The 26837-nt window shown below is 39.9% G+C and overlaps 1 protein-coding gene and 1 non-coding gene across 8 annotated transcripts in view; both read left to right on the top strand.

Annotated features, from left to right (window-relative positions):
• The first annotated feature begins 123 nt into the window (after nucleotides 1-123).
• NDUFAF6 (NADH:ubiquinone oxidoreductase complex assembly factor 6) overlaps nucleotides 124-26837 on the top strand; it is a 36233-nt gene continuing 9519 nt past the window's right edge. The window contains exons 1-7 of one of the 7 annotated variants that reach the window (XM_055546620.1): nucleotides 127-394; nucleotides 7451-7550; nucleotides 17495-17617; nucleotides 21673-21729; nucleotides 22833-22935; nucleotides 24615-24748; nucleotides 25608-25709. In XM_055546620.1, the coding sequence (XP_055402595.1) occupies nucleotides 198-394; nucleotides 7451-7550; nucleotides 17495-17617; nucleotides 21673-21729; nucleotides 22833-22935; nucleotides 24615-24748; nucleotides 25608-25709 (816 nt within the window). In that variant the 5' untranslated portion in view covers nucleotides 127-197. Of the gene's footprint in view, nucleotides 420-7450; nucleotides 7555-13598; nucleotides 13715-17494; nucleotides 17618-21672; nucleotides 21730-22832; nucleotides 22936-24614; nucleotides 24749-25607; nucleotides 25710-26837 lie in introns of those variants that run through there. The other 6 variants (XM_055546627.1, XM_055546623.1, XM_055546622.1 and 3 more) reach the window with 6 other exon arrangements.
• LOC129627489 (small nucleolar RNA SNORA14) lies at nucleotides 26318-26452 on the top strand. The gene has a single exon (XR_008702628.1). It is a non-coding gene; the product is annotated as a small nucleolar RNA SNORA14 (small nucleolar RNA).

Here is a 26837-nt window from a genome sequence, read left to right as displayed (position 1 = left end):
GGCGGAATCCCTGGGACTCAGGCGCGGCTTTCCCTGAGGAGCGCGGCGGCGGACTACAGCGACACCTGGCTCCTCTCCGAGCGGCGCCCAGAGGTCGCCTTCCCGCCGCCTCGCCGCGCTGCGTGACCTGCCGGGGGCGTGGCCGAGCGTAGCCGCGCGCCGAGAACGCGGGTCGAAGGGCAGGCGGCGTCGGTGTCATGGCGGCCTCCACGTTGGGCTCGGCATGGGGACCTCTGCGGCTCGGCGTCCCCGGCCTGTGTCGCCGCCGACCACCCCGGGGCCTGTGGGCGCGCGCACGGCGGCTTTCGGAGCCCGTGGCGTCCGGGAGGAGCGTGGCCGCGGGTAGTGGACTTGGCGCCTCGGGTACTGACCGCTACTGCTTGGAGCTGCTGCGGTGAGAGAACCCGGCCTGCCCCGAGGTCGGGGAGCAAGGCCGGAAGGGACCCTCGTGGGCGCGGCGGGCCTCGAGGCCGAGCTGCCCCTTGGCATTCCAACGCGTGTGCCCTGGGGTCATCCCCGGGTGTGTGGTGGGAGTGAAGCCACAGGAACTTTCACATCGCTCCCAAAACTCTGGCAAAATTACTTCGTCTGTCATGTTGCTTGAGTCTTAACGTTAAGCTTTTTACATGAGTGTTTTTTTTTTTAATGTGAAAGATGACTAGTAATTAATTTTAAGTAAGCAGTGGCTAACTTTGAGTTCTTCTTGTGTGTCAGTCAGGCATTATGCAAAGTATTAGTTTACAAGTAATTTATGTAATCTTCGCCACGAAGTATGACGGACAGTTGTACACTCCGAGTTTTATGAATTAAAGCATTTAGAACAATGTCTGGCACAAAGCCAGGGGTACAGTGAGTACAGTATAAACCGTATTATTTTATCTAGTAGATATGGAAACAGATTTAGAGAGAATTCACGGGATTTACCCGAGTTCAGTGGAATCTAAGCCTCATAAAGTCAGAGGCTTAATGACGATTTTGTTCAGGTAACACGTGAAAAGCACAGAGGAGTGAATTGGATGTTTCAGGTTACCTGATACATCTCGGCAGGGGCCTGTCTTGGATTCCAGGTCTGACTTCAGGGATGAATGGTTTAAAGTACACTGTTCCCCTCCCCGACTCTGCTGCCTTTGATTAATAAAAGCGGCAGAAGGTCTCAAAATATCTGGTCTCAAGGGTTTCTGAGAAGTGCTAGAGTAGTTAACCACCCTGGATGTGATTGGCCTAGTAAATCCCAATTTTTTTGAATTCCATTATAGCAAAATGTAGTATAGTGACAGAATTCCCATGCATTTCAGTGTTTTGTTTTTAATCGCTTTTAAAAATAGTGTACCTATCCCCCCTTGTTTACTTGATTACTTTTGGAGAAACAAGATAGCATTAGTGGAAATCAGGGCATTAACAACTGTAAAAGCCAAAAAAGTTATATTCATTTTTATATAGTTTAAAATGACCACTTTTTGATAATAAGCAGTTTAGGTTACCAAGATGTATACCATCCACATTCGCTTGTTCAGCGCGGTTTTTCTTTGATACCAGTAGTGTCCTCTGACTTTCCTATCCAGGGTTGAGTCGCTCTTACAGATTTCTTATATGTTCTTCTAGTAAGAGTCTGTAGATATCACATAACAGCTTTTCTCAAATACATATTTACAAATGGGGAGACACTTGATCTGTCCATAGTGGTAATTAAGTGGAATGGAGGCTGTTGACTCGAGTGATTTAAAGCAGGCAGACCTTATCTGAGCTTATTAATGCTAGTTGTGTCACTTGGGAAAGTTAACGAAGATTCACCTATTTCCTCATTTGTAGATTTATACTTTTGGAGAAGGCAGTGGCACCCCACTCCAGTACTCTTGCCTGGGAAATCCCATGGAGAGAGGGGCCTGGTAGGCTGCAGTCCGTGAGGTCGCTAAGAGTCAGACACGACTGAGCGACTTCACTTTCACTTTTCACTTTCATGCATTGGAGAAGGACATGGCAACCCACTCCAGTGTTCTTGCCTGGAGAATCCCAGGGACGGGGGAGCCTCGTGGGCTGCCGTCTATGGGGTTGCACAGAGTCGGACATGACTAAAGTGACTTAGCAGCAGATTTATACTTCCACTTTATAAGGTGGTTGTGAGGATTAAATTGCATGATGGGTGTAAAAATTCAGACACATAATGACACTTGAACAGAGGACTAGAAGTTTAAAACAAACTGAAACTTGAACACAAGATAACTTTTAGCTTCTAATTGTCCATTAATCTTTGCAAGATTTGGACTCTGAAATTGTGTGTGCAGGATTGTTTTGGACATGTGTCTTATGCAAAGCTTCCAAATATCAGAAGAGATACCGTATAACTTCAGGTTAGCCCACCGGGGTTCTTCTGGGAATCAAGGTTCTTGGGAAAATTTCAAACCTAATTTATTATATGTAGGCTTCTTGGGGTCTGGTTTTGAGAAACAGTTCTTTAGGCCTTGCCTGTGTGTTAAGTCAGTTCAGTCCTGTCTGACTCTTTTGTGACCCTTTGGACTGTAGCCCGCCAGGCTTCTCTGATGGTGGGATTCTCCAGGCAAGAAGAGTCATGTGGGTTGCCATGCCCTCCTCCAGGGGATCTTCCTGACCCAGGGATGGAACCTGCATCTTTTGTCTTCTGCATTGGCAGGCGTGTTCTTTACCACTAGCCCCACCTGGGAAGCCTCTAGACCTGGGAATTAATGCTCTAATAAGGAGATGAGGTTGCTACTGGTGATATCTGGAAGTGCTCCAGCCTCACTGAGGAACCACTTCTTCCTTTGTGCTTCAGCCGCACAGGTCATTGGAATTAGCATAGCAGTCTTAGCGCTAGATATGCTTGTTTCTCATATGTCTGTCTCTCCCTGCTAGATGAAGTCTGTACCATCTTCAGTGTCTAGCACAGTGCTTGGCACGTTGTAGGCACTGAATGAATGTTTGCATGAATAAATGAAAAGTTATTGACTGTGTTGCTGTATAAAGCTATCACAGTACAGGATTTCTCACGATCTGGTACAGTTCTGAGGTATCTGGACCTTGGTTTGCCACCTACAGGATACCCTTGTATACTAGTAATCTATGTTTATAACAGTGATCCTGAGTGGTGAAGAAATGGGTCAATAGTCAGTGTATTCTATTTAATGTGAAGAAGTGGGTAATATTGTTTAGAAAAATTTCCAACCAAAATATTAGAAAAAAGTTATTAACAGGGCAAATCCTTAGCTGTGTAGAATATCTTTATTTCCCAAGGACTGTTATAGTTCTGTTATGTCATCCTTTTATTTTTCATTTTCCTGTAAGAAGCTTGAAAATACTTCACATATTGGTTATTTTTTAGGAGATATGAAACAGGTAGGTTATCAAGCTTCATTTTATAAGTTAGGAAATAGACATGACTGATATCATTTCTGTCAATAACTAGTTGAATGATGGAAATTAAGATTGTAGTTTTGATTCCTATTCAGTATTTTCTCACTGTTCCATATTAACTTTCAGGTGTTTTAAACACTTTTGATGTTTACAGACTTTTTATAATGAAATTTCAAAATATTTACATCTATATATATTTAAAAGTGTAAGCTATAAAGCTGTTTTGCCCAAACCCTCCATATTATAGCTGAAACTGCAACTGGTGGGATTTTTTAATAGAGCTGTCTTGTGATAGCTAGGTTGCTACTATTCATGGCCTCTCCCTTTAGTCTGTGTGGAAGTTGAGTGGGGATTGTGAAGTTCTCTGTTAGCCACACAGCAAAATGTGAACCACCTGAAAAGTGGGAGTAGTCCGAGTTTCAGAACCTAAACTCTGTGGAATGAGGTTGGACCCATTTAAGGTTGAGTACTGTATTTATAGGAAGTACTGTTAGAGTCAGGTTCCAGTGTATTACAATGAAAGGAGCTTTGTCAGTAGGCAGTCTAGTACTTTAGACTTACATTATCCTAGAATGAATATAGTAAGGACTATATTTTTTTTAACTTTTCAGTTTAAAGTAATTGCAAATTCACATAAAAATTACAGAAACAGCACACAGAGCTTCAATACACTCTTCACTGCAGTTCTCTCACTGTTGACGTTCTGAACCACCTGAGAATAGGATGTAGATGACCCATTATCTCCTTTATTATTTATTGGTGTGTATTTCTTAATACACAAGGATTCTTTCCCATATTATCATTGTACAGCCATCAAAATCAAGATGTTAAAATTGGTCCAATATTACCATCTAATCCAGACTCTGTTCAACTTTTGCTAGTTATTCTGTTATGACTTTCATGCATCCAGGATTATGTGCTACATTTAGTTGTCAAGTCTTTAGTCTTCTCTAATCTGGAACAGTTTTTCATCTTCCATGAACTTAATTTTTTTTTTTTAAGGAGAATCGGCTGGGTTCTCTCAATTTGGGTTTATACTGTTTTTGCAAGAATATTGGAGAACTCACTCTGGTTTTCTCAGTATCTTATCAGGAAGCACAGCATGTTGATTTATCCTATTACTATGGGGTGAACTTTCTGTTACTTGGTTGAGAGGGTGTCTTTCAAGGTTTCTGCCTTTTAAATTTAATTAATAAAAAAGTTAGTAAATAATACTTATTTGGTGAGTAGATACTTTCAGTTCAGTTCAGTTGCTCAGTCATGTCCGACTCCCCACGACCCCATGAATTGCAGCATGCCAGGCCTCCCTGTCCATCACCAACTCCCGAAGTTCACCCAAACTCATGTCCATCGAGTCGGTGATGCCATCCAGCCATCTCATCCTCTGTCGTCCCCTTCTCCTCCTGCCCCCAATCCCTCCCAGCATCAGAGTCTTTTCCAGTGAGTCAGCTCTTTGCATGAGGTGGCCTAAGTATTGGAGCTTCAGCTTTAGCATCATTCCTTCCAAAGAACACCCAGAACTGATCTCCTTTAGAATGGACTGGTTGGATCTCCTTACAGTCCAAGGGACTCTCAAGAGTCTTCTCCAACACCACAGTTCAAAAGCATCAATGCTTTGGCGCTCAGCTTTCTTCACAGTTCAACTCTCACATCCATACATGACTACTGGAAAAACCATAGCCTTGACTAGATGGACCTTTGTTGGCAAAGTAATGTCTCTGCTTTTGAATATGCTATCTAGGTTGGTCATAATTTTCCTTCCAAGGAGTAAACATCTTTTAATTTCATGGCTGCAGTCACCACCTGCAGTGATTCTGGAGCCCCAAAAAATAAAGTCTGACACTGTTTGCACTGTTTCCCCATTTATTTGCCATGAAGTGATGGGACCAGATGCCATGATCTTCGTTTTCTGAATGTTGAGCTTTAAGCCAACTTTTTCACTCTCCTTTTTCACTTTCATCAAGAGGCTTTTCAGTTCTTCACTTTCTGCCAGAAGGGTGGTGTCATCTGCATATCTGAGGTTATTGATATTTCTCCTAGCAGTATTGATTCCAGCTTGTGCTTCTTCCAGCCTAGCGTTTCTCATGATATACTCTGCATGTAAGTTAAATAAGCAGGGTGACAATATACAGCCTTGACGTATTCCTTTTCCTATTTGGAACCAGTCGGTTGTTCCATGTCCAGTTCTAACTGTTGCTTCCTGACCTGCATATAGGTTTCTCAAAGAGGCAGGTCAGGTGGTCTGGTATTCCCATCTCTTTCAGAATTTTCCGCAGTTTATTGTGATCCACACAGTCAAAGGCTTTGGCATAGTCAGTAAAGCAGAAATAGATGTTTTTCTGGAACTCTCTTGCTTTTTCCATGATCCAGCGGATGTTGGCAATTTGATCTCTAGTTCCTTTGCTTTTCTAAAACCAGCTTGAACATCTGGAAGTTCACGGTTCACGTATTGCTGAAGCCTGGCTTGGAGAATTTTGAGCATTACTTTACTAGCGTGTGAGATGAGTGCAGTTGTGCGGTAGTTTGAGCATTCTTTGGCATTGCCTTTCTTTGGGATTGGAATGAAAACTGACCTTTTCCAGTCCTGTAGCCACTGCTGAGTTTTCCAAATTTGCTGGCATATTGAGTGCAGCACTTTCACAGCATCATCTTTCAGGATTTGAAATAGCTCAACTGGAATTCCATCACTTCCACTAGCTTTGTTCGTAGTGATGTTTTCTAAGGCCCACTTGACTTCATATTCCAGGATGTCTGGCTCTAGGTGAGTGATCACACCATCGTGATTATCTTGGTCATGAAGATCTTTTTTGTACAGTTCTGTGTATTCTTGCCACCTCTTCTTAATATCTTCTGCTTCTGTTAGGTCCATACCATTTCTGTCCTTTATTGAGCCCATATTTGCATGAAATGTTCCCTTGGTATGTCTAATTTTCTTGAAGAGATCTCTAGTCTTTCCCATTCTGTTGTTTTCCTCTATTTCTTTGCATTGATCGCTAAGGAAGGCTTTCTTATCTTTTCTTGCTATTCTTTGGAACTCTACATTCAGATGCTTATATCTTTCCTTTTCTCCTTTGCTTTTAGCTTCTCTTCTTTTCACAGTCATACTTTAATACTATGTAAATATCCTTTTCCTGTCAAACTTTCACTTGTTTAACATTTTCAGACACTGATATTTGCCTGAATCAGTGGTTACCTTGGTAGTTAAGAGCTCTCAAATGGTGATGTTAAAAAATTCAGTCATGTCTTCTAGATTTCTCAGTTTCCATGTACTGGTTGTCAAGTTTTTCCTTCTCTTTGTGTTTGTTTACTTACTCATGTGTGTTGGTCTGGGCTCATGGGGTCCTGTTCCAGTCTTTACTCTCAGTGTTTTTTTGGTGCTCAAATGGTGCCCCACTCGGCCAGTGAGAACTTCATCAAGCCAGTTTCTCTGGCCTCTGACAGGGCCCTCCATTCTTTGAATGGTTGTTTACTTTCTACTCAGGAAGATGCTCCAGGCTTATCTTGTATTTTCCGTGCACCAGTCCTGGAATCGCTCATTGCTTCAAGGAGCCTACGTTTCTTGCAGTGGAGAGATCAAGGTGTCAGTTACCGGGTGGAGGGGCGGATGTCATTGTTTCTAGGCTTCTCAACAGATGCTGTAGGGAACCGCGAGTGAGTGTGTGTGCGTACACGTTGGCGCACTCTCCCCGACGGCGCCTGTGTTGTTCTCTGTCTTTATGTCTTACCTATATATAAATATGTGTGTATTCATACCAGGACTTATTGGAACTGTTTTCTAGATTTCTATATCTGTAGCTCATTTGAATTCTTATTACTAAAACCAAAGTGATTCTGAAATAGTTAAAATTATATATATTATATGTCAAAATAAATTAATAGAGATTGATTATTTTAACTGCTCTGAAATTGGAGGCAGATACATTTTTTTTTTTTTTTTTGTAATTGTAGAGAAACAGATGTAAAATATAGGAAACTTAAGGCCCATTTTGAATTGAAGCCATGTTTCCAGTTCATTTTGGTCAGTATTTTTTGTGTGCAACTTGGAAAGTGCAAAATAATTACCTTTTTCTGCTTTTTGTTACAGGAAACGAGATTATGAAGGCTATTTATGTTCCCTGTTACTCCCTGCCGAATCCAGAAGCTCTGCTTTTGCACTGAGAGCCTTCAATGTGGAACTGGCTCAGGCTGGTATTAAAATACCTTATAAATTATTTGCAAAAAATTATGATATAATGTGTTTAATGCTGAATAATAAAGAACTGTAGTTGTAACTTATATGTTGGACATGCTTAAGGTCTCTGCTGGGGACTTCTTTCTCCTGCTTAACAATTCAATTCTAAAAATAAAGGTAGCTAATGAACTTAATTTAATGTTTCTGGAAAGACCATCCTGGAATTTCTTTTTCTAAGGATATTTTAAACTATGCAAGTAACTTTGCACTTTTGTCTATTCATTGAATAGGTTAATCAGAGTATTACTGCTTATTCTCTACAATATTTGCATAATTTGCATGAATATAGCAGTTCTTCAGAGCACTTTTTGAAATGAGTTTTTAACTTTAAAGGGAAATGGAAATTGAAGTAATTATAGCAAACCCAAATCTTATATCATACTAACTCTTGTCTGAAAAATAACAAAGGAAGGAGAGAGTCTTCCTTTTATTAGAATGGAAAGAATGTGTGCTTAGGTATAAGATAAATTGAAATGGAGAGTATCATTGAGGGAGTTGAGATAGAATGGCCTTAATTTTCTCAGTAAATTAAATGGAGACATCAGATATTGAGAGTGAGGGAGCGTGGGAGGGTTGGGGGTCTTGAAGAGTGTGGCCAGTTTTGACGCAGCCTCTGGTGAATACGATAGGAGGTGAGCTAGGAGCGAATGGAAGGCTGTGATTGTAGCACTGAGGCGTGACGAAGCTTAGACTTGATGAATGTGCAGAGTAATTGAGTCCAGCTGTTGTCCTTGGTGTATTTCTAGAAGTCATGGTTCTGTATTTTTTCACTTTTTCCTTTTTCAGGTATAAACTATACTTCAGCATCTTAAGTCAGTCACAGTTTAAAAATAAATAATCTCCATTGTGATCTTCCATTATAACTTTAAAATAATACAAAATTCCATTTTTAATAGATAAGTCCTCCATATTGTCCCTAATTGTCTGCCATCTTATAAGAGTGTCTTGCTGCATTTTTTAATTGAGTGAATTCGATTATGCTGGCGTTTTTGCTCCTGCACTCCAGGCAGCGTGCCCCTGGTTGCCCCTGGTCCTGTGGTCCCTTCACAAGGCTTCCATCTCCCAGCAGCTGTCTGTCTTACTGTTTGTTTTTGCACACACAGACTTGTTCATTCATTCATTCAACAGGTATTGCCCAAAATATGCTAGGCATTATTTTAGGTACTGGCTTATATAGCACTGAGTAAAACATGCAAAGTCCTTGCACTCAAGGAGCAAATAAATTCTGTATAGAAAAGTTAAGGAGGTTAGGGAAGGTTTGGTGTAGCAGGGGTTTCCATAAGAAAAAACCTCTCTAAGGTAGCATTTGAGCAAAGATTAGAAGGAGGCAAAGGAGTGTGAAATATGTGGCTGAATAGTATTCCAGACAAAAGGAGCAGCAAATACAAAGGTCCTGAGGTATGTGTGCCTGACACATTCAAAGAAAAGAAGGCCAGTGTGACACAGCAGAGAGGGAGGGATAGTTTGGGAGATTAGGTTAGAGGCATCTGGGCCAGAAAGGTAAGGTGTTGGAGACCACTGCAGCCACTTTGGCATTTACTCTGAGTGAGACGGGAAACCGCTGGAGGATTCTGAGCAAAGAAAGAGACCATCTCTTGGTCATGTTTTAAAAGGATTACCCTTTAAAAATTTTTTGTAGTAAAATACAGTTGGTTTATAATATTATATTAGTTTCAAGTGTTCAACATAGTGATTTGATATTTTTATAGGTCATACTCCATTTAACATTATCATGAAGTATTGGTTATATTCCCTGTGTTGTATAGTATATCCTTGTATCTTTCTTACTTGAGACATGGTAGTTTGTAGTTCTTACTCCCCTATCGCTATCTTGCTCCTCCCCTCATCCCTCTCCCCACTAGTAGCCACTGCTTTATTCTCTATATGTGTGAGTCTGTTTCTCTTCTTTTCTTGTTGTTATGTTTATTCATTTGTGTTACCTTTTAGACTCTACATGTAAGTGATAACATACAGTATTTGCCTTTCTCTCATTTATTTCACTAAGCATCATATCCTATGGGCCTTTCTTGTTGCAAATGGCAAAATTTTATTCTTTTTTATGGCTGAGTAATATTTCATCGTGTGTGTGTGTGTGTGTGTGTGTGTGTATGTAAACCATATTTTCTCTGTCCATTTATCTGTTGATGGTCACTTAGGTTGCTTCCATATCTTGACTATTGTAAATAATGCTGCTATGAACACTGGGGTGCATATATCTTTTCAAATTAGTGGTTTTGATTTATTTGGATTTATTATATTGGTGCAAAAGTAATTGTAATTTTGCATTGTTGAACTTTGTTCTTTGATACTGGAATACACTCTTAAGTGTGGTTATGTTATACATCAGTTTAATGCATGTTTATCTCTATTTATTTTTTTTTTGCTAATTATTACTTGCTATTTATTTTATATTGATTTCAAACTAGGGAAATGATGTTAGACAAAAAGCAAATTTGAGCAATTTTCTTATTTGAGTTCAAAATGGGTTGTAAAGCAGCAGAGACAATTTGCAACATCAACAATGCATTTGCCCCGAACTGATAATATACAGTGTAGTGATGGTTCAAAAAGTTTTGCAAAGGAGACAGGAACCTTGAAGATGAGGAGCACAGTGGCCAGCTAGCAGAAGTTGACAACTACCAACTGAGAGGATCACTGAAGCTGATCTTTTTATAGCTATACGAGAAATTGCTGAAGAACTCAACATCAATCGTTCTGTGGTTGTTGGCATTTGAAGCAAATTGGAAAGGTGAAAAAGTTCAATAAGTGTGTGCCACATGCTGCTGCTGCTGCTGCTAAGTCACTTCAGTCGTGTCCGACTCTATGTGACCCCACAGACGGCAGCCCACCAGGCTCCCCTGTCCCTGGGATTCTCCAGGCAAGAACACTGGAGTGGGTTGCCATTTCCTTCTCCAGTGCATGAAAGTGAAAAGTGAAAGTGAAGCCGCTCAGTTGTGTCCGACTCTAGCGACCCCATGGACTGCAGCCTACCAGGCTCCTCCGTCCATGGGATTTTCCAGGCAAGAGTACTGGAGTGGGTTGCCATTTCCTTCTCCAGTGCATGAAAGTGAAAAGTGAAAGTGAAGTCTCTCAGTCATGTCCTACTCTTCGCGACCCCATGGACTGCAGCCTACCAGGCTCCTCCGTCCATGGGATTTTCTAGGCAAAAGTACTGGAGTGGGGTGCCATTGCCTTCTCCACATGAGCTGCCTTCAAATCCAAAATTGTTTTTTTGAAGTGTCCTCTTGGTCTGTACAAGAAACCATTTCTTAATTGGATTGTGACATGCAATGAAAAGTGGATTTTATACGACAGCTGGCTATGATCAGCTCAGTGGTTGCACCAACAGTATTTGTGGTCTTTTTGATGATAACCATTCTGCAGATGTGAAATGATATCTCCCTGGTGCTCAGTGGTGTTTTAGCACCTTTTTATGGACCTCTTGGCCATCTATATATCTTTTTGGTAAAGTGTCTATTTAGGTCGTTTGTTTGTTCTTTTGATATCAAGTTGTATGAACTGCTTTTGAATTTTGGCTATTAACTCCTCAAAGGATTATCATTTGCAAATATTTTCTCCCATTCAGTAGGTGGTGCAAATGTAATTATTGATAGGTGTGTACTACTGGACTTCCTGACTTTATTACTTGTTTTCCAGTTGTTTTTGTAGTTTTTCTCTGTTTCATTTCTTCATTTTGTTTCTTCCATTGTGGTTGTGTAATTTTCTTTTATACTATGTTTGGGTTGCTTTCTTACTGGTTTTTGTGTATCATAGGTTTTTATTTTGTGATTACCACGGGATTTGTGTATGTTTTATATGGTAATTATATCTACTGGACTTAAACTAGTCTTTTAAGTTCAAATACATTCTAGACAATTTTTACTTCCACCCCTCATATTTTTATGTTTTTGTTGTTAAACTTTTCATCTGCATGGCTGTCTCTTTACCATTTACTGTATTTATGGTTGCTTTTCCAATTTTAAAAAAAATCTTCATACTAGCTTATTTAAAGTGGTCGATCCACCTTCTTTACTGTAAGATTTGTCTTTACCAGTGGGATTTTTTTTTTTCTCTATGAATTCTTGCTTCTTATAATCTTTTGTTTTCCACTTGAAAAAGACCCTTGATACTTCTTTTAAGGTTGCTTTAGTACTGGTAAACTCAATTTTTGCTCGTCTGAGAAGTTATCTCCTTCAGTTTTGAAAGATAACGTTTCTGGGTAGAGTATCCTAGGCTGTAGGTTTTTTCCTTTTAGCTGTTTAAATATATCATGCTACTCCCTTCTGGCTTTTATAGCTTCTGCAGAAAGTATCAGCTGATAGATAGCCTTACAGGGATTCCCCTGTGTTTGACTGTCTGTTTTTCTCTTGCTGCCTTTAAGTTCTCTTTAACTTTTGCCATTTTAATTATGATGTATTTTGGTGTGGGTCTCATTGGGTTCATCTTGTTTGGGGCTCTTTGTGCTTCCTATAGAAATCTGTCTCCTTCTTCAACTTCAAAAAGTTTTCAGCTATAATTTTATCAAATACATTTTCTACTCTTTTCTCACCCTCTTCTCCTGGGATCCATACAAAGTGAGTGCTAGTACCCTTGATGTTGTCTTAGAGGTCCCTTAAATTATCCTCGTTTTTAAAATTTTGTTTTCTTTTTGCTCTTCTGATGGGTGATTTCCATTTCCCGCCCCCGCTCGTCATGCTAGTCTGCTGTGCATTCCTTCCTGTGCACTTTTCATCTTTAATTGTATTCTTCAGCTCTGACTGGTTCTTTTTAATATTTTCTGGTTCCTTGTTTAAATTCTTAGTGTGTTCATGGATTCTTTTTGCAAATTTAGTTAGCATTCCTTTTACTGTTACTGTGAAACTCTATGGGGTAAATTATTTATCTCAGTATCACCAGAGGTTTTTCTCAGTTTTTTCCCCTTATTCTTTCACTTGAAACATATTCCTTTGTCTTTTCATTTTGTATAACTTTGTATGAAATTAGATGAAGTGGTTACCTGTCCCAGTCTTGAAGGGGCGTCCTTTTGTGGGGCTGTCCCTACGCAGTCTGTTTGTGCCCAGTTATTTTGGTGGGAGAGCTGGATCTGAAGTGAGCGTAGGTCACATCTTCTCTTGGGGTGTGCTGGCAGCTACCACTGTGGTGGGAGGTAGGGCTAAAGATGAAGGGGCTATAGCTAGGCCAGGTGTGAGCTGGGGCTTTTCCTGGGCTCCTCCAGTGGCGGTCATCCCCTTGTCTGGGTGCGATCAGAGCGCAGGGTCCTAGACACAAGCTCTAAGGGTTGGCCTGAGCTCTCAGTGTGTGCACTCCTCTGGCAGGGCACCTCAGCCCTAGTGGAGAGCCAGAGGGGCTCCAGCAGGCAGCTGGGTGGGCTGGGGTGCATGCGGGAACAGTCCCGGGAGCCACGCAGAGCCCCGGGCAGTTTTCAGCCTGCAGCGTGGCGTGCGTGCTAGCTCGGGTCCAGGCTGGCTTCCTTTTCTCTCAGTGTGTGCACACTCCTTGGCAGTGACAGCCTTTGTCTTAGTGGAGGGCAGTGCTGGACAAAAGGGGCTGGAGCAGGCAGCTGGTCAGAGCTGCAGGCACTTTTCCGTCTGCAGCCTTGATGCAAATCCTGGGAGTAAGTAAGCTTGTGCAGAGTCTCTGTTTCTTACAGCCCTCCAGTAAGTCCCACTGGTTTTCATACCAGTGAAGGGTGATTGTCTTCCCAGGGTGGATCCCTGAGCCTATGTGTGATATTCCACTCCTCTTCTGTGTCCCCTGCTAAGGGCCCAGGTCCCAACCTCATATGTGTCCCTACCTTCCTGCCAACTCCTGTGCATTTTTCTTTACAGCCTTGGTTGCAGAAGAGCCTCTCTTTGCCTGTTTCCAGGTTGTTTTCAGCGATGTAGATGTATTTTTGATGGGTTCACTGGGGGAGAAGTGAGCTCAGTGTCCTCCTGAAATGATTAGTCTTTTAAAAAAGTTTTTTTAACTTATTTTTTCTTCTCCATTATGTTTTTTATAGGGTATTGAGTATAGTTCCCTGTGCTATACGACAGGACCTTGTTGTCTGTCCATCCGATACGCTTGCATCTGCTAGTCCCAGATTCCCAATCCATCCTTCCCCCTTGGCAACTACAGGTCTGTTCTCTGTGTGTGCCTGTTTCAGTTTTGTAGATAAGTTTATTTGTGTCGTATTTTAGATTCCACAAATAAGTGGTGTCACATGGTATTTTCTTTGTTTTTCTGACTTCACTTAATCTGATAGTCTCTAGGTTCATCCATGTTGCTGCATATGACATTATTTCATTCTTTTTTATGTCTGAGTAACATTCCATTGTATGTATGTGCCCACATCTTTAAAGGATTACTCTTGATGCTGTATTTAGAATAGATCATATGCCATGGGATCTGAACACTAAACATTGAGAGAGACCCACCCAGCACCAAGACCATTAAAAAATTTTTTTTTTATTTGGAAATACTTTCATGCGCACAGGAGTAAGAATAGTACAAAGAATACCGATACGTCCTTTTGTTAATATTTGGCCACATTTGCTCTATCAAGTTGTTCTCCTTCTCTCTGTCTTCCTTCCTTTCTCTCTCCCTCTCTTTTTCTCTCTCTTTGTATACACGCACATTCATGCACTGTGTTTCTTTTTATGAATCATTTTATTGTAACTATACCATGCCCCTTTACTCATAAACTTGAGCGATATTTCATTAGCATAAGAATATTCTCTTTCATAACACTTACCAGTTTGAGTAAATTTGAGACAGATACACTAGTTTTATTTAATCTGCCTTCTGGTTTCCAGTTTTGTCAAACGATTGAATGATGTTTTTTATGGCATCTTTAAACCCTTCTGTACAGAATCCAAACTAAGATCACATATTACATTTAAGCTTTCATGTCTCTTTTGCCTCCTTTTATCTGGAGCATTTCCACAGCTTTTCTTTGTCTTCTATTAAACACTGACATTAAAAAAAAACGTATTGTTCCTTTTAAGATCTTGAATATTTCTCATTTGGAGTTTTTGTCACACTTATATTATACATTTCTAATCTAATACTTAATGTCTTAATGGTGTATGTCCTTCTCAGGGAATCACAATGAGGCAATACATGGCTGTGTGCCTCTTATTTGTGATAGCAATTTTGGCCACTGGTCAAGATGTTAATATTTTTTTCCTGTTGAATGTGAGGAGGCATTCTAAGACCATGGTCCTCATGAAAATTTACCTCATATACGGCTAATAGGTACATGAGAATGTGTTCAGCGGCACTTTGAGGGAAGCGTGAATCAGAACCACGGTGAGGTCACCGCACACCTGTTAGAATAGCTGTCATCAAAAAGACGAGAGACAGCAAACGCTGAGGCTGTGGAGTAAAGGGAACCCTTTGCACTGTTGGTGGGAGCGCAAATTGGTGCAGCTGCTGTGGAAAATGGTATGAGATTCCTCAAAAGATTAGAACTACTACAAAATCGAGTAATTCCATTTCTGGGTATTTAGCCAAAGGAAATGAAAACACTAATTTGAAAAAAATAGTTGCACCTCCTTGTTCATCACGGCATTATTTACAATAGCCAAGGCATGGAAGCCACCCAAGTATCCGTTGGTGGATGACTGGATAAAGATGTGGTTTATCAGGACTTCCCTCGTGGTACAGTGGATAAGAATCTGCAGTACAGGGGACAGATTGAACCCGTGTTCAATCCCTGGTCCAGGCAGATTCTCCATGCCGTGGGCAACTGAAGCCTATGTGCCACAGCTGTTGAGCCCACGAGCTGCAGCTCCTGAAGCCTGAGCGCCCTAGAGCCTGCCCACGGCAACCCCTGAGTCCACCTGCTGCATCTACTGAAACCCGGCCACCTTGGAGCGTGTGCTCCACCACGGAAGCCACCGCAGTGAGAAGCCTGTGCACTGCACCGGAGAGTCACCCCAGCTCACTGCAACTCGGGAACGCCCGTGGGCAGCAACGAAGACCCAGTGCAGCCGAAAATATAAATATGTAAATGTATTTTTAAAAAGATGAGGTATATCTACACAATGAGTTATTACTTACCATAAAGAAGAAGGAAATCTTGCCATTTGTGACAACACAGATGGACCTTGAGGGCTTCATGCTACGTGAAATGAGTTTGACAAAGACAAATACCATATGATCTCACTTATATGTGGAATCTAAAGCAAAAGCAAAACAAACAAAAAATTCGCAAGCCAATAGATACAGAGAACAGATTGGTGGTCGCCAGAGGCAGGGTTAGGAGATGGGTGAGAGGAGTGATTGTGGTTAAAAAGTAGAAACTTGCCATTGTAAATAAATAAGGCGTGGGCATGTAATGCACAGCTAATACTGTTACTATGCATTTGAAAGTTACTAATAGAGCAGACCTTAAAAGCTCTTGACATACACAGATTTCTAATTTTGTGTGGTGATAATAGATATTCTATGGTGATCTTTCACAATATATAGGTAGGTAGGTAGGTAGGTTTAGTCACTCAGTCATGTCCGACTTTTTGTGACCCCATGGACTGTAGCCCACCACGCTCATATCAAATCATATTGTATACTTAAAACATTGAAACTGTTATGTGTCAATTATAGCTCAGTTAGAAAGAAAAAATTTTCCTTCTAGATTTAGCATGCATTGATGATTCTTGCCAGAACTTAACAAGGCCATTCTTAATCAGTAGTAAGTTAGGGAGAGAGTCTAACAGTCTTTTAAAAAGTTAGTGAATAAACGAGTGAGTTTATTTAAATGTACCACAGTAAAATTCACTTTTTGTGGTACATAGACCCATAGGTTTTGAAAACTGCTTCAAGTCCTGTAGGTACCATCAGAGTCATGATACAGAACAGTTCCATCAGCCTGAGAGATTCCCATACGTGTCCCTTTGCAGTCAGCCCCTGCCCTGGCCACAGTCTTCTCCATGTGCATGAGATAAGCTTCTACCTTTTTGAGCCATAATTTCTGTACTTGTAGAATGAATGTGTTGATAAGGACCCTGTGAGTTTGCTCTGATGATTGTGATCAGGTAACATCTGGTACAGTACCTGCACAGGGCCTGGAACTTGTAGACATTTGATAAATAATATTTCCTAATATTTCCTTCTCTGCTTCCTCTGAAAAGCCTCTGGTTCTATTTACTAGGTTTATCATCAGAGTTAAAAAATATTTTTGCTATCACTAACCAAATTAAGATTGTTTTTCTTCGCTTCCACTTATTTTTTTAAAACTCCACTGGAAAATTTCAATCATATATAGAATGAAGTATGTCCATATACAGAGAGAGAAATATAATGAACCCTCATGTACCCCCTCACCCACCTCCAGCTGTTACCTGCTCAAGGCCAATCTTGTTTTTCATCTTTACTCCTCAGCCACATCATCCCCACCTCCAGGTTATTTTGAAGTTAAGTTTCAGATGAATTTTTCCATCTGCAGATATTTCAATTTGAATCTCTAAAAGAATTCACTTTAAAAAAATAACACTACTATTATTATATATTAAAAATTTAAAATAATTCCTTAATATCATTAAACATCTGGTGTTCAGATTTTCCTAGTTGTCTCTCTCTTTAAATCCGGATTCAAATAGGTCTATATGTGACTGGTTGATCTTTCTTAAATTTTTTTAAAACAAAATGTCCCCCCTACTTTGTTTTTCCTTATAACTTTTTTAGAAGAATTGCTGGTATTTTTGAGTGCAGACCTTGAGGATATTTTTGAATAAGCACCAAGTAATCTGTGGCTTTTACTTAGGTAACTCATAATGGTGACAATTTAACCGATATATAACTTCAAGGAAAACTTAAATGCAGAGAAGACTGAATTACCTGATTTTATGGTTATAAATAGTGATTTCTGAGAGACTGAGTAGTGCAGTTGTTAATGTTTTTAAACCCTGTTTATAGATTAAAGACTCTGTCTCTGAGAAAACAATTGGACTGATGCGAATGCAGTTTTGGAAGAAAACTGTGGATGATATATACGGTGACAATCCACCACATCAGCCTGTGGCCATTGAACTGTGGAAGGTAAAACAGAAACAGCTACTTTTCACTTGTAAGAATGTTATTTAAGCATACATTTTGTTACATACAAGTTGGATAGTGGCAATGGGGAATCTATCCTGAAAATATTCTTGGGCTCATGTAATGTTCAGATATATATTAGTTTTGACAGAATTTAAAATCATTAACAAGTAATTTGCACACATCTTTAGTGTGTTTATTAAAAGAAGAAAGAGGAATTTGGTCTGTTTATGTTATAAATTATTTTCCACCTGTTTGGTTGCAGAATTTAAGCCCTACAAATTTTGAAACAATGACAGGTAAATTTTCTATTCTATCTGCCAAGTAGCTCCTTATTCCAGTGCTTTAGTTCATACTCTGGACTGTAGAAAATGATGCATTGATCTTTTGTGCTCTTATCATTCCTAAAGCTGCCTTGTCTAGTTTCATAGAATTGCCTCTTTGTTGATCAAGTTTAGGTATCTGAGAATGGAAGCCTATGGGCGAGGTTGTTATTTGTACACTAAGATGTATTTGGTAGTTAGTTTTACATTTAAGCTCTATGGATTCCTCATTCACAACTAGCCTTACACAGTTTAAAAATACGTTGAACTAGCAGCAGAGGACAGGGTTTAGGCTCCTTTTGTCATTGATCTGTGTCCCTGTTGTCATATCGTGAGTGCCAGAAGACAGTGTCTATCCCAGGAGCCTCTGACAGACCTGACTGGTACACTCCTTCTCAGGTCTGTGCCCTAACAGAGGCAGGCCCCTTTTCTTGGCCCCAGATTGGCTTCACAGAACCTCAGTAATTGGAGAGCCAGGCCCCTCCATCAGGGACTGGGAAGGAAAAGTGGATGGGAAGCTCTTGAGTATCGGATTAGCTGTTTCCCTTTGGTCATCCTACTTCAAGAACCTCATCCTGGCTGACTCAGTTTAGAGGAAAGTTTCTCTAAAATCCAGAAACTACTTATTTTATATAAAAACTTGACGGCGTTAGAAATTTATGCTAAGGCTTGTATCAAAGATTCTGGCCTTTGTCAGGAAATAACTTGAAAGATCAGAGATTTATTTAACATAACTTTATCTTGTTTTAGCTTCATTTAAATACCAGAAGACATATCTGATTTACAGAATGTTTACATGTATGCCAATTTGTCCGGTTTTAAAAGCTGCTTAAATTTTGATGATTAATGTTGGCCAGCTCTCTGATATGACAGGTATTGCAGATTAACGTGAACATTTGAAAGAAGCAGGTAGTGTTCAGAGCAGTTGTCCTGATTGTGTGTTTTTTTACTTCTTCCCATTCTTCTGGAGCACATGCTTATTGTGCCACTGTCCAGTCAGACTTTCCATTGATTGCTTAAAGAGCTTCAGGTTCTTTAGAAGATTAAATAGGGGAACAGAGAGTACATTCCTGCTGTGCTGTTTCATTGGTGCTTTTAGAGCACAGAATAGATGAATTCCTATAATTTCTAATAATTATAGCCATGATTTTTATTCCATTTGGCTTCTATTTGCAAAGTTTTGATACCTTTATTTAACAGGTTTTCAGCTTATGTGTTTTTTTATCTTGATCTCTGATGTCCTTCAGAATCAGACACTCTGTTTTGTGGTCAAGGAACTGCAGCTGTTGCAGCGTCAGACTTGAGTAAATAGGAGTCTGACTTTTCAGTGGTTTAGTATCTGCTGAGTACTTTATGTGCCAGGAATGGTGCTTGATGGTGTGGTTACAAAGATCAAACAAGCCCTGCCCTACTCAGACATGTACAAAACAAAATGAGAGCAAGACTGAAGTGACTGCGGTATCCCAGGCTGATTCTTGGAACTGGGGAGAGAGGCCTGTGGGAGTGCTGCTGTGTAATTGTAGCAATGCCGAGAGCACTTCCAAACCAGCTCTTTGCAGCTCTCATAGCTTCTGCTGCTTTCCTGTCCGGCAAAGGGGGGTCCATTCTGCACACTTCCATCCTTTGCCACTTGCATGTGTATTGATGAGCCTGTCAGCCTTTACATTAATATCAGTGACATCTTAGAGTCTCAGTTGAAGTGTAGGATATCCTGGAGATTTTATGTTTCACTACTGTATTTCTTGTGAAAATATATTATACTTAGTGTTGACTTGGCAAAAAAGCAGTGTTTACCTTATTTGGAAATAGCTTCAAAATTTTAGGAAGGTTACAAAATTAAAAATCTTGTAAGAACACTTCTATGTCGTTCACTCATATTTACCTGTTGTTAACATTTTATCCTATTTGTTAATCATTTGTGTGTGCCCACTCGTGTGTGTGTGTGTGCTGGCATGATCTCTGTATATTTTCACACATAATTTTTTTAAATCATTTGAATATAAGTTGCATACATCATGTCCCTTTATTTCTCAATACTTAGTATTTCCTAAGAATACAAACAGTCTCTTATTTAACCAGAATAGTTACTGACTTTAGTAAATTTAACTTTGAAATAACTTTCACCTGATTTTCCATTCATATTCCAATTTTGTCAGTTGACCTAATAATATACATTAATGTATTTTTCCCCTCCAGTGTAGGATCCAGTCAGGTATTTTTCAGTCATATCTGTTTAGCCTACTTTAATCTGGAACATTTCCATAGGTTTTCTTTGTCTTCTATGACGTTAACATTTTTGAAGTGTATAACATCTTTTTTTTTTGTAGTAGAACATTCCTCATTTTGGATTTGTCTAATGTTTTCTCCTGCTTAGATGGTTCAGGTTATGCGCTCTTGGCCAGAATACTGCATCAGTGATGTATTCTTGGAGTGTCACATCTGGAGACACATTCTGTCCATCTGTCCTTTATTGCATTGTTCATTTTCATTAACATTCAAGATGTTGTCCGGTTCTCCCAATGTGTAGTCTACTGTATAATTAGAATTTCCCTTGCAACTAATCAACTTTAAGACAGTGCAAATATCCTGCTCCTCATCAGTTTCCTGTGAAACGTAACATTCACTGATGGTTCTTATCCAGTCTTTACTGTTATGATTATGGAATGATAACGTCCCAACTCTAATGCTCTGTTCACATTTACCACTTGGCACGCTACTGTAAGCAACTGCTCTCACTCTCCTGTATTATTTATTTGTTTATTAATTATTGGTATAAACTGCATTTTTTTCCAGTACTTTATAAATCATTGCTTGCATGCATGCTTATTTGCTTAGTTGTGTCCAACTCTTTGAGACCCTATGGACTGTGGCCCACCAAGTTCCTGTCTATAGAATTTCCCAAGCAAGAATACTGGAGCGGGTTGCCATTTCCTCCTCCAAGGGATCTTCCCAACCCAGGGAATGAACCCTTGTCTCTTATGTCTCCTACACTGGCAGGCAGATTATACCTCATTACTGTACTTAATTATTTGGTATTCATATAGTCCCATATTTGGACAAGGAGAGTGCCTTCAGACTGGCTCCTGTGTCCTAAGATGCCTCCTATCTTTTTTTTTTTTTTGCACTTTCTATTTTATGGCACAATAAAATGGTTTGGGATCCTCTCGAATCTCCCTTGTTCCAGCTCTGGAATCCCCTTTTTTAGAGTCTGTTTCCTTTGATGGAAATGGTATTAGAGCCCAAGATCTAAGCACCAAGTGTGCTCTTTCTTAATGGAGTGTCTTTACTTGTAAGATAACACTGTACCCTGCAGATTGTTTTCTTTGGAGCTGTATTAGCCTTTTCTTTTTTATAAAGTGGTTATTTTCATTAAATAGGGTCTTCATTTTATGGAAAAAAGTTTGTAATAAGCATGGAAGTCGAGGCATACCACGTAGAGAAGCTTGCTCTGCTTAATTCTTGTGTTTTTATTTCTTTTGAAAGTGGATTCACTAATTACTAATAGTATAAGGAAAAGAGTAGTGAAAAGTTTTGGATATATTATCTTTACTTGGAAATGTTTTAAAATGTTTTCTAGGGACATTTTCTTTTTCCCTAGGTTTTTAACATAGCTGTCTGGTGATGAGTTATTACAGATGTTCCCTGGCCTGGTTTTGTATTTGGTTTGTTTATGTTATTCAGGTCTACAGAAGTCATTTGTAGTACTTTCCAAAAACTTAAAACTTTTTTTTTTAGGCTGTCAGAAGACATAATCTGACTAAAAGATGGCTTATGAAAATCATTGATGAAAGAGTAAGTTGCAATTGCTCAAGTCTTGTTTTTTCTCCTCTTTTAATCCTTATGCTAATTCTTCAGGGAAGAAGTGTTTTAATATGTATATTCATATTTTGGAGGAAGGAGACTTCTAGAGAACTGTGCCGTTTTATCTATTCTCCATCACTGCATGCCACCTACCTCAGCTCCTACCCGGTACCTGGAGACAGACAGGTGAACGGGCGTCCAGGCAGAGGCATGCATGTGCATATCGTACTCTACTATTTTGGTGTTTTTGTAAAAATAGAAAATGTTCAGACTTATATAAAAGTAGAGAAAATAGTGTAATATACTTTCATGTATCTGCACCCAGCTTTAATAGTTATAAACCCATGTCCAGTGTTATTTCGTTTTTCTTCTACCAACTTCCCTCACTAAACTGTATTTGATTATTTTAAAGTAAACCCCAGACATGTTATCATTTGATCTGTAAATAAAACATGTATAAAACAGATAATCAACAAGGACCTATTGTATAGCACGGGAAACCCAGTTCCGTAATGACTGGATGACTGAACAACAACACAGTCTAAAGTGGGGGCTTCCCTGATGGCTCAGTGGTGAAGAACCTGCGTGCCAATGAAAAAGTCACAGGTTCGATCCCTGGGTCGGGAAGATTCCCTGAAGGCCTCCCTGTCCCTCATCATCTCCCAAAGTTTGCCCAAGTTCATGTCCATTGCATCAGTGATGCCATCCAACCATCTCATCCCCTAAGGCCCCTTCTGTCCTCAGTCTTTCCCAGCATCAGGGACTTTTCCAGTGAGTCAGCTGGAGGAGGAAATGGCAAACCACCACAGTATACTTGCTGTGAGAACCTCATGAACTGTATAAAAAGACCTTAGACTTGAGAAGCAAGTAAAAATTAAGCCAACCCCACGTTCATGGTGATTTGTGCATTTAGATTATTCCTGAGGTATTCTGAGGGGTGATTTGTAAGTAGTGAACATGTAGGATCTTATTTTATTGTGTAATAAACAGTTCATACCAATAGCTTTAATTATTTAATAGTCATTTCTTTAGGGGAAAAATTGTGCATTTTTAAAATAAGTTATTAACCATCAAACAAAATATTTTGTATGTAGGAAAAAAATTTGGATGACAAAGCATATCGTAATATCCAGGAACTAGAAAATTATGCTGAAAATACACAGAGTTCTCTTCTTTATCTAACACTAGAAATATTGGGTAAGTTTTTTTTTTTTTTTCTATTTTATACTTCTCTTTCTTAAAGAAAATACTTTTTTATAATTGAAGTATAGTTGATCTACATTATGTTAATTTCAGGTATATAGGAAGGTGATTCAGTTATATATATACTTTTTTTTTCAGATTCTTTTTCGTTGTAGTTATAAGATCTGAATATAGTTCCCTGTGCTAAACCCTTGTTTATACTATATAATGATGAGCATCTGGCAGTCCCACGCTCCTACTTTGCCCCTCCCACTCCTTCCCCTTTGGTAACCGCCAGTTTGTTTTCTAAGTCTGTAAGTCTGTTTCTGTTTTGTAAATAAGTTCATTTGTATTATTTTTTAGATTCCACATATAAGTGGAATTATATAATATTTGTCTTTGTCTGATTTACTTTACTCAGTATGATAATCCCTAGTCCATCCATGTTGCTGCAAATGGCAGTGTTTCATTCTTCTTTTATGGCTGAGTCGTATTCCATTGTGTGTATGCACCACATTTTCTTATTCTGTTCATCTGCTGATGGACAGTTAGGTTGTTTCTATGTCTTGGCTATTGTAATAGTGTTGCTATGAATATTGGGGTGCATATATCTTTTCAAATGAGAGTTTTTATCTTTTCTGGATATATGCCCAGGCATAAACTTGCTGGATCATATGGTAACTCTGTTATTAGTTTTTTAAGGAACCTCCATACTGTTAACATACAATTTGACAGTCTAACCAGTTTAACGTTAAAATTTTTCTTTGCACCAACTATAAAGGACTAGCTTTTCTGTTTCTTTCAAGGTAGATTGGAAATATAATAAATATATACCTTTCTTTGGAATGGAATGCAGACTAATGAAAATACCCAGATTCTCATAAAAGTACTTTAGCTGCCTCATGCTGTAATTAATAATCTGGTAATTGCAGATGATTTTACTTTTTTATGCAACCCTTACAGTTTGGAAGCCCTATGACCTGACTCCTTTCTTCTTTGTCAATAATACTTTCCCATGTTTAAGACAAAGGTTGAAGAAATAAAACTCTGTAAGTTTTTATGAGATTTTTCTTAAAAAAAAACCCAAAACCCCAAACTATGGAGTTTAGATATTTTTGCTCCTTTGACTCTATTCTAAGTTGGTGAGGGCTTATTGTCATGAGGATTGTAATGGAATTATTTGGGGCAAGGACAATACCATCCATTTGAAGAAAACAATATGTCTTTATGTCAGCCTAAAAGAATAATACAAGTCCTTACCCATTTTCCCAGGCCTGTTCTGCCTGCCCATTCAGTGACATGTTTGCCAACGCAGTGAAAGGAGGGAGCAAAGAGCAGAAAGTTTGTTACGCATATACTTAAAATGAGGTCATATGGAAATTGCACTGAGGAGAAGAAATGCAAGACTTGCAGTGTTTTCCACAAGAGCTGATTAAAATTCCAAATGTGCTCTTGGTATGCTGTCGTCTGAGGAAACCTTCTATTTAAAAGTTGACATTCAGAAACCTGTTACTGGTAAATGATCAGCTTGTCTTTGTGCCCAGTTTTGCTCACATAAATCCTGTTTTTCAGATATGAAACACAGGATAAACACCTTTTACATGTTAAGGTGATTTCCCTATGCTGCTTTGTATTCACTTGTTAGCATTTGAAGAGAAAAGAGCGGCCTAATTGTTAGATTTCTGAAATCACAGGCATAAAGGATCTTCATGCAGACCATGCCGCCAGTCACATCGGAAAAGCACAAGGCATCGTCACTTGCTTGAGAGCCACCCCCTATCACGGGAGCAGAAGAAGGGTGTTCCTTCCCATGGATATCTGTATGCTGGTAAGGCCGTTACTTGGACTCCTAATTATTTACCTTAAGAATATGGGGAGGGACATTCTCTTCTTGTTCTTTAGTCTGTTCTAGAGAAGGCAATGGCAACCCACTCCAGTACTCTTGCCTGGAAAATCCCATGGGCAGAGGAGCCTGGTAGGCAGCAGTCCATGGGGTCGCAAAGAGTCAGACACGACTGAGCGACTTCCCTTTCCCTTTTCACTTTCATGCATTGGAGAAGGAAATGGCAACCCACTCCAGTGTTCTTGCCTGGAGAATCCTAGGGACGGGGGAGCCTGGTGGGCTGCTGTCTGTGGGGTCGCACAGAGTCGGACACGACTGAAGCAACTTAGCAGCAGTAACTTCTTTGAAACACATGCTTCTTGCATTTTTGCTCCAGAGTTACCAAGTCAGAGTTTTATCAGTCAGGCATTTTAGGTCGTGGTGGAGCTGTGCGTAAGAAGGTCCAGAGAACCTCACTTGGTGTAGCCTCATTCCCTTCCAAGCAATTTCATAATTATTCCTAGTGTTCACCTTAGCCTGTTCTTTTATTTTAAAGGAGGAAATAATCCTTAAGAAAAATTACTGTGTATGAGAACCTTTGTTTTCTGGATGAGGTTCATTATTGTCTGTTCTTTTAAATTTCTTATCCGTTTGTTTATTTTGTTCCAGGTACTACTGTTGCTACTTAGCATCTTGTTGCATGTTCTTCTAGGAGAGACAGTGTGTTTGTGTGTGCATATAGCTGTATTTTAAAAACCAAAAGAGCATTTTACTGTACATATTGTTCTATCACCTGTTGTCTTGAGCTGAGTTAGTTTTAAGTGTGCTCTTTGATTCCTAACGTAATGCGCATTTTCCTACGTAGCACGGTGTTTCACAAGAGGATTTTCTACGGAAGAGTCAAGATAGAAATGTGCGAGACGTGGTGTATGACGTGGCCAGCCAGGCACACTTGCATCTAAAGCACGTGAGTAGCCTTCTTTAGCCGAATCGTTTAGGAAACTCGTTTCTAGCTGTGGCTACTCCTGAGGCTTGGTTGTAGCGTTTTCTGTTTAACAGTGTGTATCCATTGCTCAGTGAAATCCCAGCAGATGTATCTCAGGGACTGTTGTAAACTTTTTCCACTCTTTAAGAATCCCCCTTTCTCCTCCTCAGCTTCCTCAGTGAGGCTCCCCTGGGACCTGTCTGCTCACTGTTTCTCTGTCTCTCAGGGGAGAGTGTGTCTTCCTGCCTGGTCAAGGCTGATGCCTCTCCTCTTCTGCCCTTCCAGAACTTTACATCCTCAGCAGTTCCCAGCTGGTGTTTTCAGCTGGCCTCTCTGACAGCTTGCCCCGTTTATCTTCTAGTTTGTTGATACTGTTTTTAGTGAGCAGCCCGTGGGACCCTTCTGTCTCTTACTTTTTCCTCCCAGTTAACCTTTTTTGAATACATGTTCTATGTGTATTTTTACTTCAAGGCCCTCACCACTGTGACCCTGTTCACCGGGCTGTAATTTGGCTTCCATCCTGCATGCTCTTAATAATCATCTCTAGTAAATCATTTCCTATTGCCACATTTGAAAGAGTATCTGATTTATTGCATTCTTAAACCCTCTTGGTAGCTTCAGCCTGATTGCTTCCAGGATATGAGTGAATGCCATAGGAATTGCAGGGGAGTCCAAAGGGCTGTGCCTCTCCTGTGGCTCAGTCTTATTTCGTACCTGCGACATCTCCTGAGAGAGATTTGTAAGGGGGAAATTGTGTCACTGAAACCATGGTGGTCTTTGAATCTTGCAGGTATACTCATTCTCAGTATACAATGTAAGAGCAAATTTGTTGGAGCAAGTATTTTTGTAACTTATCTAGTTTGCTCAGTCAAAATAGTTTCTGAAATTAAAATTTCCACTGAAGTTATTAAAGCCCAGAAAGTACAAAGACGTGATTCTCATATTTAATACTTTGTGATTGTTCAGTTGCTCAGTCGCATCCAACTCTGCAACCCTGTGGACTGCAGCACGCCAGGCTTCCCTGTCCTTCATTATCTCCTGGGGATTGCTCAGACTCATGTCCATTGAGTCGGTGATGCCATCCAACTATCTCATCCTCTGCCATCCCCT

The sequence above is a fragment of the Bubalus kerabau genome, chromosome 14, assembly GCF_029407905.1.
Source record: "Bubalus kerabau isolate K-KA32 ecotype Philippines breed swamp buffalo chromosome 14, PCC_UOA_SB_1v2, whole genome shotgun sequence".
NCBI lineage: Eukaryota > Metazoa > Chordata > Mammalia > Artiodactyla > Bovidae > Bubalus > Bubalus kerabau.
The sequence above is the reverse complement of the archived record's forward strand: the minus strand, read 5'-3'. Positions and strand labels throughout refer to the sequence as shown.